Source organism: Sus scrofa, chromosome 6, assembly GCF_000003025.6.
Source record: "Sus scrofa isolate TJ Tabasco breed Duroc chromosome 6, Sscrofa11.1, whole genome shotgun sequence".
Taxonomy (NCBI): domain Eukaryota; kingdom Metazoa; phylum Chordata; class Mammalia; order Artiodactyla; family Suidae; genus Sus; species Sus scrofa.
Window position 1 is genome coordinate 50,461,572 of NC_010448.4, and position 17,164 is coordinate 50,478,735.

The window sequence follows — 17,164 nt, forward strand, 5'->3', positions numbered from 1 at the left end:
GAGTTACCCTTTTTCACTTTGGGTCCTTAGTTTGAGATTAATGCTAAGCTGTCTGGAACACCTAACTTTTGCCTATTGTATTCATCATGGCATCTCCAACCCTTTTAGCAACAGCTGGCACAAAGTAAGGTTAATATATTCTTGATCGAAAATTAGAATCACTCGTCTTAAATTTAGATGAATGGATGAGCTCTTAGTTGATCTGGAGGTGATGAGGAGCTAGGGAAAGATTTTTGAGTAGGGCAGGGACAGGTGTTGACAGGTCAAGATGCCGGTAATTGGAGTTCCCGTGGTGGCTCAGTGGTTAATGAATCCGACTAGGAACCATGAGGATGCAGGTTCGATCCCTGGCCTTGCTCAGTGGGTTAAGGATCCGGCGTTGCCGTGAGCTGTGGTGTAGGTCACAGACGTGGCTCGGATCTGGCGTTGCTGAGGCTGTGGTGTAGGCCGGCGGCTACTGCTCCGATTCGACCCCTAGCCTGGGAACCTCCATATGCCTCGGGTGTGGCCCTAGAAAAGACAAAAAAGACAAAAAAAAAAAAATACAACAAAAGATGTGAGTGATTGAGCTCCTTGAAGGGTGATGGCAGGGTTGGGGTGAGCTAGTGGAAGAATCCTGGCCATTGGGAGGGGATGGGGTAGTTCAGCGGCTGATGAAGAAAGACTGTGACTTTTGGTTTAAAGATGGACCAGAAAAAATCCAGGTTTCCTGGGAGGGTGGAGGTGTCCTTGGAGAAGGAAGGACCCTCTCCTGGCCTATACTGTCCACCAGCAACCATCACACTCCCTCCCTCCTCCCTTGGTTTAGTACCCCTCCCAACATGTTGCAGCTCTGGGCAGAAGGACAGACACACAGCCACCCCAAACACGTGTTCTCTCCTCAGTTTAATGGTGGTTAGTGGGATTGCCAAACCCCCCTCCCCGTTCCCCTCCCCGCCCCGTACAAAATGTGTTTTGTTTTGTTTTTTTTAAACAAGAAAAAGGGGGCAAAAGCCAGGAATGGGGGGAGGGGGGCGCAATCTGATATTTTCATACAGATTTTTGATTTTTTTAATATATTATATATAAAACCATAGAGACCAACGCACCCTCCCCCCAAACTCCTTTCCCCCTCCCTGGAGGGCCGGAGGAGAGATGGGGAAGGCCCCCCCCAGGAGTGGGTGGACAGAGAGACAAATATGGATGGGACAGATGTGGGGGGAGGAGGTGGAGGGGAGGGGAGCCCAGGAGCCTGGGGAAGGGGGATTGGAGAAAAGAGTTGGGGCTGTCTCCCTCACTGCCCCCATCAAAATTATGACACAAAGACACAGAATCCCTGTTTCCACGCCCTCCCCCCACCCTTACCCCCACCGTGCAAACATGGCTTTGCAAAGAGGTGCCCAGAGCTCTGTGGAACTCCTACAATGGCTGGCATGGGGTCTGGGACCCCCAAAGAAATCTGTATTCCCCTTCCCTGCCCACCCCACCCTTCCCAGAATCTGACCCTTCCCCACAAGACCTGGTTCTGTAGCCTAGGGGCCTTGACCTTCCCCCAGTTATCTTCCCCCAACCCAATCCCTACCGCCCTCCCTGGACTTGGGGCTTCTGGACCTTTGGCCCTTGCCCCCTGGGGGACCCAGACCTCTGGACTCTTGCTTCTGGCCCTTGCAGAGACCCAGGCATCCGACACCCCCATCCCTGCCCAAGTGTCTGAGGTGTTAGTGGTGGGGGGAGAAGCCCACCATCCCAGACTCTGATAAATGTCTTTGCAGCTGGCAGTGGGGTGGACCCCAGCCCAGGCCCAGGCCTGGGATGGAGGTGGGGTCAGATGAAGAATTCTTCTTTCCTCTTGTGTCCATCGCTGCCATTGAGAAAGGCTTCTCTTGCTTCTCCCTGCTCATCCAGGCCACTGGCCTCATGGGTCAGATAGGAGCCTGAGGGGTGCCCCGGGGGCAGAGGCGACACATAGGTGTGGACCCAGGAGTTGGTCAGGGAGGCAGACAAGACATACCAGACGAAGCAAGAGAGAGAGATGAAACAAACAGGGCGAGGGAATCAAGTCCAGGAAATAGCAAAACGGGGGCAGAGAAAGGGGCAAAAGCAGAATTAGGACGACACTCCAAAAGCTCACAGAAAGATCAGCCCTTTATCCCTCCTCGCGGTGGCATCCCCTTACTCTGCTCCCAACAAATTCAGCAGTTAAGAACTCAAAGGCGTAGCCTAAACGCAGCTTCAACCCTTCATCTCTTTCAGGGTTGTGCACTGAAAGACCCGCCCCTTTTGGGGGCTGGGCCCCAAGTTTCAAATGCTAGATGTAGGCTCCACCCCCTTGTCCCGGCTCTGCGCCCGCCCTCTTACGAATCTTCTAGGCCCCACCCCTTTCCGAACCCCACCACCAACCACAGCCCTTGCCGAATTTGAGGCCTCGCCCCCACTCACCTTTCTGCCTTACTGAGCACCAGACCATGCCCACCAGCACACAGATGATCAGAAACACCAGTAGCGCCAGGATGCCACCCACAATGGCATAGGGGACTGACGTCTGAGCCTCTACTACGGCACCAGGGTCTGCCAGAGGGACAGGGCGCAGGACCAGGTCATCAGAGGACAGTCCCAGCCCGGCTGCACTGCTGCCATTGTCTTAAACCATTCTGCAAGCCACATCCAACCGCGCCCCCTTACTACCACGCCCCTCAAATTACTGCCACCGGGTGGCCCCTGGCTCCCGGTGCCACTCTTTCCCGAAGCAAACTTCGGGTTGTACACTGCCCGACTCGACCCCCAAGTCATCTTGTTAATGCCAACTTCCTCCTCTTCCCCTCTCCGCCCTCCCCCCCCCCCAGAGAACAAAAACAGTACATCCCTTTGCTTCTGACCTCAGTTCCAAGTTTCTTCCCATCTTGTCTAAAACCGCTCCGTATTTAAAATGCTAAGCTAGGACCCAACCACTCCAAAATGCCTGCCCCACATCGTAGGAGCTAAACACTTAATACTTTGAGCTAGGGCCTTTGACCGCTTTATATTTAGCTCATCTAATCTTCACAACAACCCTATAAGGTACGTGATGTTCATTTCTTTTTCTTTTTTGGTGGTGCCCATGGCATGTGGGAGTTCCCGGGCCAGGGATCCAACCTGTGCCACATCAGCGGCTGGAGTTGCAGCAGTGACAATGCTGGGTCTTTAACCCGCTGAGCCACAGAGGAACTCCGGATATTGTTCATTTCTACTTTACCGATGAGTAACTTAAGGAACAGTTACTCATAATAGCACAGTGCAGAACCGAATCTGAACTCAGATGGTTCTTTGCACAGGCCTGGGGCCTCAAACACTATCCAGTCCAGCCCACCCACTCCCAAGGCCCCGCCCCACCCAGGACAAAGCGGAGACCCGCACCGACTCGGCCCTGAGCCTTTTCCGAGGGCCTGCTGAAGCAGGTGCTCACCGTAGACCACGAGCACATAGAGCGCCCTCGCGTGGCCGTGCTTGTTTGACGCCTCGCAGGTATAGGTGCCATTATCCGCTGATACTAGGCCGGGCAGCGTAAGTGTCTCCCCGACTGCCTCGGCCCGCTCCGGCAAAGACTCATTTCCGCGGTTCCAGCGGATCTGGTTTGGCCTGGGCGGAGGTAAAGTTAGTGAGAGTTAGGGATGCAGGTGCCAGCACCCAATACCGACATCTCGGGAATGCGCAGCATTTCCAGTAAGAGGGTCCCTACTAACCCTCTCCTTCCTAGAAAACTAACAGTCCGGGGCCTAGCTTCTACCCATCACCAGGGTCTCAGGAATCCTGGCCTCTCCTCCAGCCCCTTCTACCTTCAGAATCTTCGAGTCCGGAGCCCCACAACCTCCTTCCTTAGGGGGGGGGGAATCTGAAGTCTGAGCCCCCAGATCCTTCCTCTCTCAGGACTCAGAAGTCCGGGCCACAGTCCCCTCTTTCCCGAGACACGTGTGTCCAGTCACCAGTCCTATTCTCTCAGGACCCAGGATTCTCGGGCCCCAGAACTCACCTGGGGTTCCCCGTCACAGCACACGTCAGCACCAGGGTGTCTCCCTCTCGCACCACAGCTTGGGAGGCATGGATCCGGGCTGTGGGGGAGTCTGTGGGCAGAAGTGAGACAGAACCAGTGGTTGTCTGGGTTATCACTCGTGGCTAGGAACCCTCCCTCTGGTTCGCCGGGCACTTACACTGCACGTCCAGCACGTACTGCGTCTGCTTGCTGTGTCCAGAGGGCAGCGCTTGGTTCTGTGCCTCGCAGATGACGATACCGCCGTCGTCCTTGCGGTCCACACGAAACCGCACTGTGCTCGCAACGCTCCAGACCTTGCCGTTCTCCTGGCCGCTGCTCACCCCTGCCAGGCCCCGCCCAGACACTGTCAGTCCCAGATTCTGGCGCCACTCCGAAGGAGCAACGCCTCCCCCAGCCAATCCCAAAGCAAGCTCTTTGCCAAGTGTCGCCCCTTATACACAGCTCTCCCCTCTAATCCTGCAAATCGCGCCACTCCCCGAAAGAGGGCCAGAACCCCACCAGCTTCTTCACAAAGCTCCTCCCCTTTTCACCCCACGCCCTCCTATCTATCAATTGATTCAACAGCTATAAAGTGACCGAAGGGTGTCGGCCCAAACCTGTGCGCTTCCTTAAGCCCCGCCCACACGTAAACGGCCCTTCCCAAACCACGCCCCCAGGAGGCCCGCCTCCTCTCAAGACCTGCCCTTTTCTGGCACCTCCCCTACCCACCACATCCCCGACCCCAGGTAGTACCTTTCAGCTCCTTTCGATCTCGGTACCAGCGCAGGATGGCGGCCGGGCGGGAACGCGGAACTAGGCAGCTGAGCTCCACTTCGCCACCCTCCACTGCCTGTTCCCGGACCTCCACTATAGGATTCTCCGGGGCCACTGCCACAGGGAGAAGAGGGCAAAGGCGAAGTCAGGGGAGACCCTGGGGGGGGGCGGGCGGGGGGGCCTCAAAGTACCCAAGCTTCAGGGATTCCAGGGACCAACAGGAACAAGGGTCCCAGGTGGCAGGGGTCAAACCCAGAGGCCAGAGGTCAGGAAGGCCGGCCCTATGTCCTGGGTCCAGATGTCCAGGAAGTTAAAACACAGACAGGGTCAGGTTTCAGGAAAAGGGGTAAGCAGAGGAGAAAGGAGAAAGGGCTGGGTCCGAGGAAGGCGAGGCCGTTACCCAGGACAGTGAGCGTGGCGATCTGGTGGTGCGTATCCTCCGTATAGAGCTGGCAGAAGTAGCCCCCTTCGTCCTCCAGGCGCGCATCTGAGAGCCGGATCCGTACCCGGCGCGGGGAGAACTCCTCAAGCTGGAATCGCTCATCCTTCAGGGCTAGAGAGTGAACGAGCAAGAATGAAATTGGGAAATCCTGACCTCAGAAGTCCCATCTTCCTCCAGGAGCTTGGAGTCCAGCTCTCTGCCGCTTTTCTCCAACCGTAGCTACGTCTAAGTCGCCCACCTACTTACTCCCTTGGGGACCCAGAACGTTTCACGCCCTCCCACCCACAGGACCAGGAATCCAGGCTGATAGCCCCCTCCTCCCTCCCACCTAGGAGCCCAGAGTCTCAGCTCTGTCCTCAGTCAGGCTCCAGCCCTCTCTTCCTTCAAGAACCAGGATTCCAGACCCCAGCACTCACCGCGGGTACCATTGAAAAAGAGGGTCTGCCGGGCTGGGTTCTGAATGACAACTATGGATCCATCATACTGGTGCAGGCGGCAGGTTATCTCGGCCACCCCGCCCTCGGCTACTGTCACATTTTCTGTCTGTACTTCCTGTCCTGCCCCTGGACCAGATGACAGAGAGACAGGAAAGGAGACTTGCTGAGGGGTGCCATTCAGTCTTTGCTCTCTCCCGCTGCTCCCCATCCAAACCTCCAATCCCTTCCCTTCCCCCCTCATTCAGTTCATTACACCCAACATTTCCTATGGGCTGGAGTTGGGGAGGTGGACAAAACCTGCCCCCTGCTCTAGTGGCGCAGCAGGCAAGATCCAGGGGTATGTGCTCTAATGGGGGCAGCACAGAGCACCCTGGGAGCCCAGAGGACCTGGACAGAGATCACCCAGGGAGATGGATGCTCGGAGAAGGTTCTAAAAGAAAGCACCATTGGATCCACATTTTAAAGGGCGAGCAGGAGTTCACCAGGCATGGGAACCCGCTATGCATTCACCAAACCCCATCTTTCACACCTGAGCATACGTTGTAGCTTGTCTGCGGAAATGGCCATGGTATTCTTCCCACCCATGTACGGGCCCTTTGTAAGTGACTCTGCTGCTCTTCCCATTAACGAAGCACCCTGCCCCTGTGAATCTGGGGAGTCCTTGTGACTTGCTTTAACGAACAGAATTTTCTAGAAGTGACATTGCATGAGTCCTAAAGCCTAGATCTCAAAAGACTTTGCAGCTTCTGCTCACACCCTCTTGCTGCCCCGACACTGTCAGGTGAAGATGTCCAGACTAGCTTTCCTTGAGGATGAGAAACCACATGGAGAGAGAAACCCAGCCAGAAGCTAGCACCCACTGCCAGCCATGGGGGTGAGGCCATCCTGCGCCATCCAGCCCCAGTGGATTGCACCGCTAGGTAACTGGAGCCACATGAGTGACCCTAGATGAGACCAAGAGAAGAAGTGCCCAACTGATCAGGTCCAAATTGCTGACCCGCCCCCACCAAGAGCCATGAACAGATAACATAATTGTCGTTTAAAGCAGCTAATTGTTGGAGTTTCCATTGTGGCTCAGTGGTTAACGAATCCGACTAGGAACTATGAGGTTGTGGGTTCGATCCCTGGCCTCGCTCAGTGGGTTAAGGATCTGGCATTGCCGTGAGCTGCGGTGTGTCGCAGACGCGGCTCGGATCCCGCGTTGCTGTGGCTCTGGCGCAGGTCGGCAGCTACAGCTTTGATTAGACCCCTAGCCTGGGAACTTCCACATGCCACAGGATCGGCCCTAGAAAAGGCAAAAAGACCAAAAATAAATAAATAAATAAAAGCAGCTAATCGTTTTGCTTTTTTGCTTGTTTTTTGCTTTTTAGGGCTGCACCCCCGGCATATGGAGATTCCCAGGCTAGGGGTCAAATTGGAGCTACAGCTGCCGGCCTACACCACAGCCACAGCAACGTGGGATCCAAGCCCTGTCTGCGACCTACACCACAGCTCACAGCAACACCGGATCCTTAACCCACTGAGCGAGGCCAGGAATCGAACATGCAACTAATCAAAAAAAAAAAAAAAAAAGAAAAAAGAAAAAATTTACAAGTTCCTATTGCAGCTCAGCGGTAATGAACCTGCCTAGTATCCATGGGGATGCAAGTTTGATCCCTGGCCTCGCTCAGTGGGTTAAGGATCCATCGTGTCTGTGGCTGTGGTGCAGGCTGGCAGCTGCAGCTCCAATTTGACCCCTAGCGAGGGAACGTCCATAAACTTCCAAAGTGTGGCCTTTAAAAAAAAGAGAAAAAAAAAAAAAAAAACGCAACTTCATGGTTCCTGGTCGCATTCGTTTCTGCTACGCCATAATCGGAACTCCTAAGGCAGATAATCTTGGAAGATCTCTTAACACCACTAAAGTTAACTGGTACTGTTAGGGGACCACCGGCTGAAACTGCCTACCTTAATAGCTGCCTGCACAAGTTGTCTCACAACAGGAGGCCCTGATAAGGCACACACGGTGCTGCCCTGAAGGCTCACCCGGAGGATTTGGGAGGGACAACCAACCCCTCAGGATCCTTGGCACTGGAATCCATCTTGGCCAAAAGGTGCGCGTGCCACCAAAAAGGACCCTGGGCCAGACCAAGCATGGGCTGAGATGATCAGCCAGGGACAAGCCGGAAACTAACCTCATTCCCATAAAATCTGAGACTTTGAGCCGCGTGGCAAAGCAGTTCTCCTGGATTCCCTTTCCCTCCTGCTTTCCCCTGGGCGCCCCTTCCCAATAAAGTCTTTTGCTTTGTCAGCACATGTGTCTCTTCAGACAATTCATTTCTGAGTGTTAGACAAGAGCCTGTGCTCGGGTCCTGGAAGGGGTCCCTCTTGCTGCAACAGGACAACACACGATCAGGCTACATTTTCTAGGATCCCTTGTGCTTAGATAGGGTCATGTGACTGATTTCTGGCCAATGGGCTGTAGGTAGAAGAGAGAACTGCCTCTCTGAGCCTTATCTCACTGGCAATCCTTCATGCTGCCTAAATGGAGAGGATTCCAAGGAGCCCAGAGGAGGACAGGCTCACCAGCTGGAAGGCGCCCAGGGCCCTGCCTGCCTACACCCTGGGACCTGCCTGCAGAGGACTGTGACATGAGTGAGAAAGACACTTTTCTGTTAAGCCATTGAGATTCAGGTCCATTGTTATAGCAGTTAACTTAACCTGATGAACCCATCAGAGAAACAAGGTACAAGATTAGTAAGGAGGTGTTTCCAGCTGAGGAAACAGCCTACGAAGCTGAGATTAATCATCAGAAGCATCACCATTGTCACTATCATCTGCAAAACAACAATAACCACGATAGCTACTGTTTATTAGGCACTTCCTGTTCCAGGTTTTGTGGTAAAGGCATCACTTTTACAATTTCCATTTCATCATCGCAAGGCAGGCACTATTATCAATCCCGATTTTTTTTTCTTTTTTTCTTTCTTTTCTTTTTTTTTTGTCTTTTGTCTTTTTGTTGTTGTTGTTGCTATTTCTTGGGCCGCTCCCGCGGCATATGGAGGTCCCAGGCTAGGGGTCGAATCGGAGCTGTAGCGACCAGCCTATGCCAGAGCCACAGCAACGCGGGATCCAAGCCGCGTCTGCAACCTACACCACAGCTCACGGCAACGCCGGATCGTTAACCCACTGAGCAAGGGCAGGGACCGAACCCGCAACCTCATGGTTGCAGGACTCATTAACCACTGCGCCACGACGGGAACTCCCCGATTTTTTTTTCTAATTCCCATTTTATAGATGGGAAAATAGGTCCAGAGAGAGCAAATGACTCGGCCGGGGGGCACAGCCTGAGAGTGGCAGAGGCAGGATCTACATCCAGATCCCTCGGCTCTATATCCTGATCACATCCACGCCTTGCTGTCCGGGTGAAAAGTATCGAGCATTGGCGAGGGGCTGTGGGATGTGCTTAGGAAGGGCCTCTAATGCCAGGCTAGGAGATTAGCTTCTATCCTGAAGGCCAGTGAAGGAACTGGAGTGGGAAAGAGCCCCATTGGACCTGGTTATTTACCTTTAAAGTCTGGATAACTATCGCTTCGTGCCTCTTACATTCTGTCTCATTCATTCGTTTGAGTATTTCCTGAGCTGTGTGTGTGGGGGGTGGGGGATGTTCAGGGGCTAGGTGCCCAGAGATGAGGCAGATGAGGTCCCTATTCTGGAAGGCCTTCAAGATTTATGGGGAAGCAGACATGAATCATGTAATATCCCATCGAAGTGTTATGGTCCCTGTAAGAGGGATGGGCTACCTGATTTGGGGGCTGAGGGATGGAAAAGATTAATTCTAAGCGGAGGAGGCAGAGACAGCTAGCATTCCACCCAGTATCCAGTCCTCCCTTTCTCCTTAGTAAAAGAATCCTGACTGTATTTTACTGTTGCCCTGGATGCAGTAGAAAGAGAAATTCCCAGACCCCCTTACAGCTAAGTGAGGCCATGTGATAAAGTTCTCTGATCAGACAGAAGGAAAAGTGTCCTGTGTCATCTGGGGAGGACCTCCTAAAGAAAGAGGACAGGAGTTTCCGTCATGGTGCAGTGGAAACAAATCCGACGAGGAACCATGAGGTTGCAGGTTCTATCTATGGCCTCACTCAGTGGGTTAAAGATCCAGCGTTGCTATGAGCTGTGGTGTAGATCACACACACGGCTCGCTCGGATCTGGCATTGCTGTGGCTGTGGGGTAGGCGAGCAGCTGTAGCTCTGATTGGACCCCTAGCCTGGGAACTTCCATATGCTGCAGGTGCAGCCCTAGAAAGAAAAAAAGAAGGAAAGAAAGAAAGAGGACAAGTCTGTTCCTGGGTCTCTGGTGATGAGGTGGAGCTGCCATAAAAGCCCTGGATGCCTGCTTCTGCCTTCTCTTATGTTTAAATATAACCATAAGTTAAAGTTTGTGAACTTAAGCCACCATTAGGGGTTTATTTCCTACTTCCTGAAAAATCAAACTGAACACGTCCAGCCCTTGCCCCAAACATTTTCCTCCCCATGTTTTCTCAATCTCAGTACATGTCATGACCATCCACTCAGGTGCTCAGGCCCCCAAACCTAGAAATCATCTGCCTTCTCACCCTTCCCTTCACCGCTGATATCCATTCTGTCAGCAAGATCCAGGCACTCTACTTCCCAAACGTATCCCAAACCTACTCGCCTGTCTGCCTCACCTCCCATCACCCAGTCCAAGGACAGCATCTCTTACCTGGACCTTTAAGAGCTACTGAGGTTCCCTACTTCCATAGCGACCTCCCCCCAGGCCATTCTCCGCACTGCAACTGGATGGACTTTTCAAGAAAGGATATCAGATCGAGTCACCTCTCTGCTTACAACACTTGAAAGGCTGCCCATGACACTTAGAAGAAAATACAGGGAGTTCCCCTTGTGGCACAGCAGAAACAAATCCAGCTAGTATCCATGAGGACATGGGTTCAATCCCCGGCCTCGCTCAGTGGGTTAAGGATCTAGCATTGCTGTGAGCTGTGGTGTAGATCACAGAGGCAGCTCAGATCCTGCGTTGCTATGGCTGTGGCTGTGGTGTAGGCTGGCAGCTGTAGCTGCAATTCAACCCCTAGCTGGGGAGCTTCCATATGCCGTGAGTGTGGCCCAAAAGCCAAAAGCCAAAGGAAAAAAAAAAAAAAAAGAAGAAGAAGAAGAAAATGGAGACTTCTTAGTCTTCAAGGTGCTTTGTGGCTTGGCCCCCCCTCTGACCACAATTCTGACCACACTCCTGCTACTCACTTCACTTAGCCTCACTGGCCTTGCTGCCTCTCAAACATGCTGAGCTGGTTCCCACCTCAGGGCCTTTGCACTTGCTCTTAACCTCTGCCAGGAAAGTACTTCCCCTTTGATCATCCCAGGACTGCCTCCTGTTCTCATTCAGGTCTCTGCTCCTCAGAGAGGCCTTCTTTCCCCCACCCCTGTGCCTTCATCGCCAGAACTCCTTCTATTTCATCACCACCGTTTTATTTCCTTGATGGAAATTTTTCACTTTTATTTATTTCACTTGATGGAAATTATGAATTTGTGTACTAGTTTATCATCTGTTTGTCTCCCATCACTCCAGTATCCGCCCCATGAAGGCAGGGATGTAGCCCCTCAGGTTTACTGCTGCACCTAGTGCTGAAGCGTGCCTGGCACCTGATAAATGGCCGGGGAGGCTGATGCCTGGATTGTATGTGTCAGGCACTATCTCATTTCAGCCTCACAACAACTTTGTGGCATCACATAATTCTCATTTTAAACGCCTCGGTGGATCCCAGCTGGACCACTTGCCAACTGTGTGAACGGGGGCAAGTAGCCTAACCTTTCTGAGCCTCAGATGCCCCGTCTGTAAGATGGGGATGGTGCCAGTCCTGACTCACAAGGATTAGTCCTGGACCCGAAGCTCTGGGAGCCCTCTGTGCAAAGCTGCTCTTATTACAACCTCTGGAAACATGCCCATTCACAGGAAAACTGGCCTGCCTGCACATTCCGGCGATTTAAAAAAAATCATCTTGAAGCCTATCGGTGGATCCTGGACCTCAGGGCTCGTCCAGTGCTAGCCCCCCATTTTACAGATGTGGAGAATGAGGCTCAGGGTCCCAGGCAAGTCAGTGACAGAAACTCACCATCTCTTGGAAGCCATCGGGACCTCCGGATCTGCACCCCCTCCATGTATCCCCTGCTCTCTACTTGAGGGTGCACATGGGGTGAGGGTGGGGGGCTTTTGTCTCATTCCCTCCCCCTCCTGAGGAGTCAGTAACCAACAGCGTCTGTGCCCGGAATATTAATGTCCCAGGAGCTTTTGTCTCGGGGTTGGGGGGTGGCGAGGCAGGACTCTGGTCAGAGAGGGGCTGAGCTTTGGGGACTGGGGCGCTGGCCCTTTAAACGTGTTGACAGCCTGGAGCCGTCATGGGGATGGTGCCTGGAAAAGGGACTGGGGAGGGTTTGGGAAAGAGTGGCTGAGCAGGTGATATAGAGACCCAGAATCCACCTCTCTTCTCCCTAAGACCCAGGAACCCAGCCCCCAGCTGCCTCCTTCCCCAGGATCCAGGAGTCCAGGTTCCTAACGGCCTCTTCCATCAGGACCAGGAGTCTGGGCTCGCAGCATCTTCCTCCCTCAAATCCAGACGTCTCAAACCCCCAGGCTTCTCCCTCCTCAAATCCAGGATTCTGGGCCTCCAACCCCCTCCTCCCTCAGGACCCAGGAGCCAGGGGTCCAGAGTACACAGCTGGTGGATGTTTCCACGGAGACTAAGCAGAGTGGGGGGAGCACTTCCTGGGTCCTGAGTCAGCGAATACCCAAGGGAGTCTCAAGGTCACGGTTCCGGGAAGGTCACAGCCACCCCCTCTGTATCCTCTCCCCAGGGGGCTCATGGCATCATGCCTCCTTCCCCCACTTCCTCCCTAGGGAGGTGGTACATCCCTGTGTCCTGACCAAACCCCCCCCTCAGCCCCCCATCAATGGCGGAGTCCGAACATCCTCGCACAAAGCATCAATTCTTCCCAGCTCAGCCTTGTGAAGGCGCCTGTATTCGCAGGACCTAGGCATCGGGGTCCCAGCCCCTCCTCCCTCAGAAACCTGGAGAGGGACCCCTAGCCTCTTCCTCTCAGGACTCAAGAGTCTGTACCCCCACTCCTCCCTCCTTCAAGACCTAGGAGTCTGGGACCTAGGAGTTCAAGCCCCCAGCCCCCGCCTCCCTCAGAGCCAGAGTCCAAGACCCCAGCCACCTCCTCCCTCAGACCTAGGAGTCTGGGACCCGCAGCCCCTACTCCCTCTGACATACATGTCTAGACCCCTAGCCTTCTCCTTCCTCAGGCCCAGGAATCTAAAACCCCAACCCCTTCTTCCTCAGACCCAGGATCCAGGCCCCCAGCCCCTCCTCCCTCAGACCCAGGATCCAGGCCCCCAGCCCCTCCTCCCTCAGACCCAGGATCCAGGCCCCCAGCCCTCCTCCCTCGGACCCAGAGTCCAGGCCCCCAGCCCTCCTCCCTCGGACCCAGAGTCCAGGCCCCCATCCCCCTCGTTTCCTGGGAACTTTTGACTCAAGGTCCACAGTCCTCAACCCCCAGAAGCACAGCCCTGGCTCCCCAGCCCTCTTGAGCCCCAATCTGAGAAGCAAGCATCAGGTGGGGGCGTAGGGGTGAGTCAGCAGCCTCACACACAAAGTTCCCCCTGTAGCCCCCACGTTCCTGGGATAGTCAGAACTCCGGGGATTCCGGGCCACAAGCCCAGCCAGGGGGTGGGGGAGTCCTCCGGAGGTTTTCCCCGGGTGTGGGGTCAGGGGAAGAATTCCTGCTCCTCCAGGAAGCGTGTGAGTCTGCACTGAGCACGCACTGTCCTATCCTCCACCCCCAGTGCCCCCTCTTCACCCCTCTCCAGAAGAGCCTGGGCTCTGCTGCTGCCCTCTTGCCCCACTGGGTGCCCACTGAGGAGCCTTGGTGCCTGGTTCCCAGAGGACCTAGAGGCCTGGGATCTGCACAGGCGGGAACCAGTGGGTGCTTGGGTCCTGGTGCCACAGGCCCTTGGGCGCTGGCGAGTCCGACGGTGTCCCAGCCCCCCCACCCCCACCCCAGAGAGAGAAAGCTGCCTTTGTGTTCCCCAAGACGGGGACAGGCCAGGCTCGCACGACATTAACCCACCCCAGGCCCCAGCCCTGCTGTGTCGAAGGTCTTGGAATCCCTTGCGGAGCCTGACCCCAGCTCTGGGGACTCAGGCATCTGGCTCATGGGTGGGAGGGGATCCGTGACAGAACCCTGCTCTCAGAGTGGCTGGTCAGAACTTTAAGAGGGAGGGGAACGTGAGTCACTTGAGAGGAAAGCATTATTGGGGATCAACAAAGTCTCCCTCCACAAAGCCCCCCAACCCTTACTAGCCTCTATGTCTTTCCTTTGCATTCGGTTATCTGTTTCCTCTGCTCTTTCACGTACATCCAATTCCTGGCTTGCAGGTAGGGTCTCAGATTCTGCCTGGGGGCATCTCTGAGCAGGCAACCCATCTCTCATTTCCTCTCACCCACCCAGCCTGGACCCTTCTTTCTTTTGGAAGAAAGCTCACCATCCTCTTCTGGTATTCTTGGCAGATGAGTGAGCCAGGAAAAAGAGAGCACATTTTTGAAAGGGCATAAATGAACCCCATCTCCCATCCCCACCCCTGCTGACTGGGCCAGGTGAGAGTGCAAGGGGGGCAGTGACTAAGAGGGAAGTGTGGGGACCACGGGGACCTCCTAAAATCTGGTGGCCAAGGCCGTCCAGAAATCTCCAAGGAGAAGGAAAGCAGGCAGGGTCCTCTGAGATTACGCATCCCAGCTGCCCAGCCCATGGTTTACAGAATGAGAAGTGAGACTCAGAGAGGGCCCGGGCAGGGGTCCGAATGACACCAGAGAGGCCTGGTTCCAGAGTACTTCCCGAGACACCTAGCTCTCTCTCAACCTGTAAAGTCCCACACCGTTTAACTTGGAGGAAGTTTACGGAAGGGATTAGGGTGCCAGGAAGCAGTGAATTTAAAACTAAACAAGGGCCGAGCCTGTACAGCTCCCTCCCAGAAGTGCTACAGAAGAGATTCTTTGAACTGAGCAGCTGGTCATCAGGCTATCTTCTGACTCCGAGAATCCAAAGTCCCACGATCCTACACTGTCAAGATTCTAGACATCAGAGGGGTCAAGATTCGGGATCTCCAAGAGGTCAGGGTTTCAGGATTTTGAAGATGTCAGGAGGCTAGGCGGCCAATGCCAGCAAGGTTCTAGAATTTTAAAGGTGTCAAGATTCTGAAGACTCTGGGATTCTAGAAGCTTAAAGACGTCAATGTTCTAAAATCCCCGGTTCTTTGTTTACTGGATTCCTTGGTTTTAGGAGTCTGTGAGCCAGGATTTTAGGGCCTAACAAAGAAAGAAAGAAATACGGGATGGAGGAGTAGCCAAGGTACCAAAACACTCATCTGGGAAACTGTGTCATCTCTGCCACAAAGAAAGGAGGTAATGGTGAAAGTTCTGAAGCTACAGCAGAGAACTATAGAAGCAAGCAAGGCGGAGGGTGCCTGACCGGCCAGCTCTGTCCCTCGCCTTGTGCCCAGGGGAGGAGAGGGAGGCTCTGCCTCAGACTCTGGCGTGGGGAAGGTGCGACTGCACCCAGCTTGCCAGAAAGCCCTTCAGGGGTCCACGCTGGAGTTCCTTTCCTTTCCGGTCACTGAGTTCAACAACTTCACTTTAAAGAAAGGGAAACCGAGGCCCCGAGAGGGAAGAGAGCTTGCCATTGGCTGCTCTGGCAAATGCCAAGAGCCAGAATTTCAACCCAGGCAGGCTCCCAGCCCTGTGCCATCTGGTCACATTTCCCAAGTCTCTACAGGACATCCAGCCCTCCCACTTCTGCCCAGCCACCTTCCAGTCACCATTCCCCCCAAGAGTGGCTTCCTCCCCCAGTGTGAGAGTGTGAGTGTGGGGGTGACATTTCCTGACCTTGTCCCCAATCTCAGGGTCACCCTATCTTGGAGGTCTCCAGCTTTCCTTGTGTGTGACAAGGGTATGTGGAGGGCTTCCTGGATGTCCTGGAGCGTGGGGGCTTCTCTGTAGGTCACCACCTGGCTATGTGAATGGGTGGGGAGGGGCAGCGTTTGGGAGGCATTTGCTGAATCCACGTGTGTGCCCACATGCCAAGGTCCCCCCCACACACACACATTTCCCTCCAGGGCCCTTCAGGATGCCCTGCCTGACTCAATTCCTCTCCAGGGACACAGAAGGATAGAGAAACGGAGAAATGAAGGATGGCGATGGGGGAATCCCAGGATGGAGGCTGTACGGGTAGAGAGGGGAGGCAGAGAGACGGGAGATGGGGAGACAGTGGGACAGAGAGAAGGGATAGTGGGGAATGAGGGAGAGAGGAGACAGAGGGGGCTAAAGAAACAGGAATGACAGAAAGGGGACAGAGAGACAAGGGAATGGGACAGGTGGGGAGAGAGAAGCAGAGGTGACAGCAAGACAGGGACAGAGAGGGAGAATGGGGGCAGAGGGGGAGGGCAGAAATACAGGGGGACAGAGAGGGAATGGAGGGGGGTGATGGGGGCTGGCAGAGTGACCCAGTAAAAAGGAACAGAGACGACGGGAAAGAGGTGGGGGACAAAGACAGGGTAGAGAGGTGGGGGACAGGGAAGCAAGGAGAAAGGGGGACAGACAGAGGGACAGACTTGGAGACTGAGGGACAGAAGACAAGGGTAGGGGGACAAGGAGAGAGACTGAGGGACTCAGAGACAGGTGGACAGAGGGACACAGACGCCGGACCGAAGGACAGCGGGGCCAGCCCCAAGAAGGCTGGCTGGGGGCTGGAGGAGGGGGTCTCGGGCCCTTTGTCCCCGCCAGGCTCCGGGCCTGTGCGGAGTGGGGGGGCTGCGGCACAGCGGCCAGGGCCCGCGCCCCCTCCCCCGCTCGCGGCTCGCGGCTCCCGGCCCGCGCTGCGCTTTGTCCCGGGGAGGGGGCCCGGCCCGGCCCCACGCGCATTGTTCGGCCTCTGCGGTCCCGCGGCCGCCCGGGCTGTCACCGCGGCGCGCCCCCCGCCCCAGCCCGGCCCGCCGGCCCCGGCCCCCGACCCTACCTGGCCCCGCCGCGGCCGCCCACAGCAGCAGCAGCGGCCACTGGAAGCGCCGGGCCCGGCCCATGGTGCCGCCGCCGCCGCCGCCGCCGCTCGCTCCCGGCCCGGCACCTGCACCGCCCGCGCCGCCCGCCCCGCCCCCCGCGCCCCGCCCCCTGCCCGCCGGGGGGCGGGGCTCCGGGGCCGGGGCGGGGCCGGCGCGGAGGAGGGGGCGGGGAGGCCCCGGACGAGCGGGGAGAGGGCACCTCGAGAGAGTGGGGGGGCCGGAGGGGGGCGGTGCCTGAGAGCTGGGGGGGCCGCGGGCGGGGGCGGGCTGGGGGCGTGTGCGAGCCCGATCCGCCGCGCGAGAGTGCGGGTGGTAGGTGAGGGCAGAGGTGGTGGGTGACAGGTGAAGAGGGGAGGGCGTGCAGGTGGTGTGACGCGAGTGTGTCGTGGGAAAGGTGAGGGTGG

At 55.7% G+C, this 17,164-nt stretch overlaps 1 protein-coding gene across 1 annotated transcript; it reads right to left on the minus strand.

The window, feature by feature from the left end:
• Positions 868-16,838, minus strand: CADM4 (cell adhesion molecule 4). The gene is made up of 9 exons (XM_021094480.1): positions 16,718-16,838; positions 5,618-5,764; positions 5,160-5,312; positions 4,739-4,873; positions 4,164-4,328; positions 3,986-4,076; positions 3,422-3,594; positions 2,419-2,547; positions 868-1,913 (listed from the first exon to the last, which is right to left on the minus strand). Exons 1-9 carry the CDS (start codon positions 16,779-16,781, stop codon positions 1,804-1,806), a joined length of 1,167 nt encoding a protein of 388 aa, XP_020950139.1. The 5' UTR covers positions 16,782-16,838; the 3' UTR covers positions 868-1,803.

Excerpts from the sequence above, each read along its gene's own strand:
- CADM4 (XM_021094480.1), bottom strand. The coding sequence starts at position 16,781 with ATGGGCCGGGCCCGGCGCTTCCAGTGGCCGCTGCTGCTGCTGTGGGCG. Across the intron at positions 3,595-3,985 it reads GCTGTGACGGGGAACCCCAG|GCCAAACCAGATCCGCTGGA; the intron begins GTGAGTTCTGGG and ends ACCTCCGCCCAG. Across the intron at positions 1,914-2,418 it reads GTGCTCAGTAAGGCAGAAAG|GCTCCTATCTGACCCATGAG; the intron begins GTGAGTGGGGGC and ends GGCACCCCTCAG.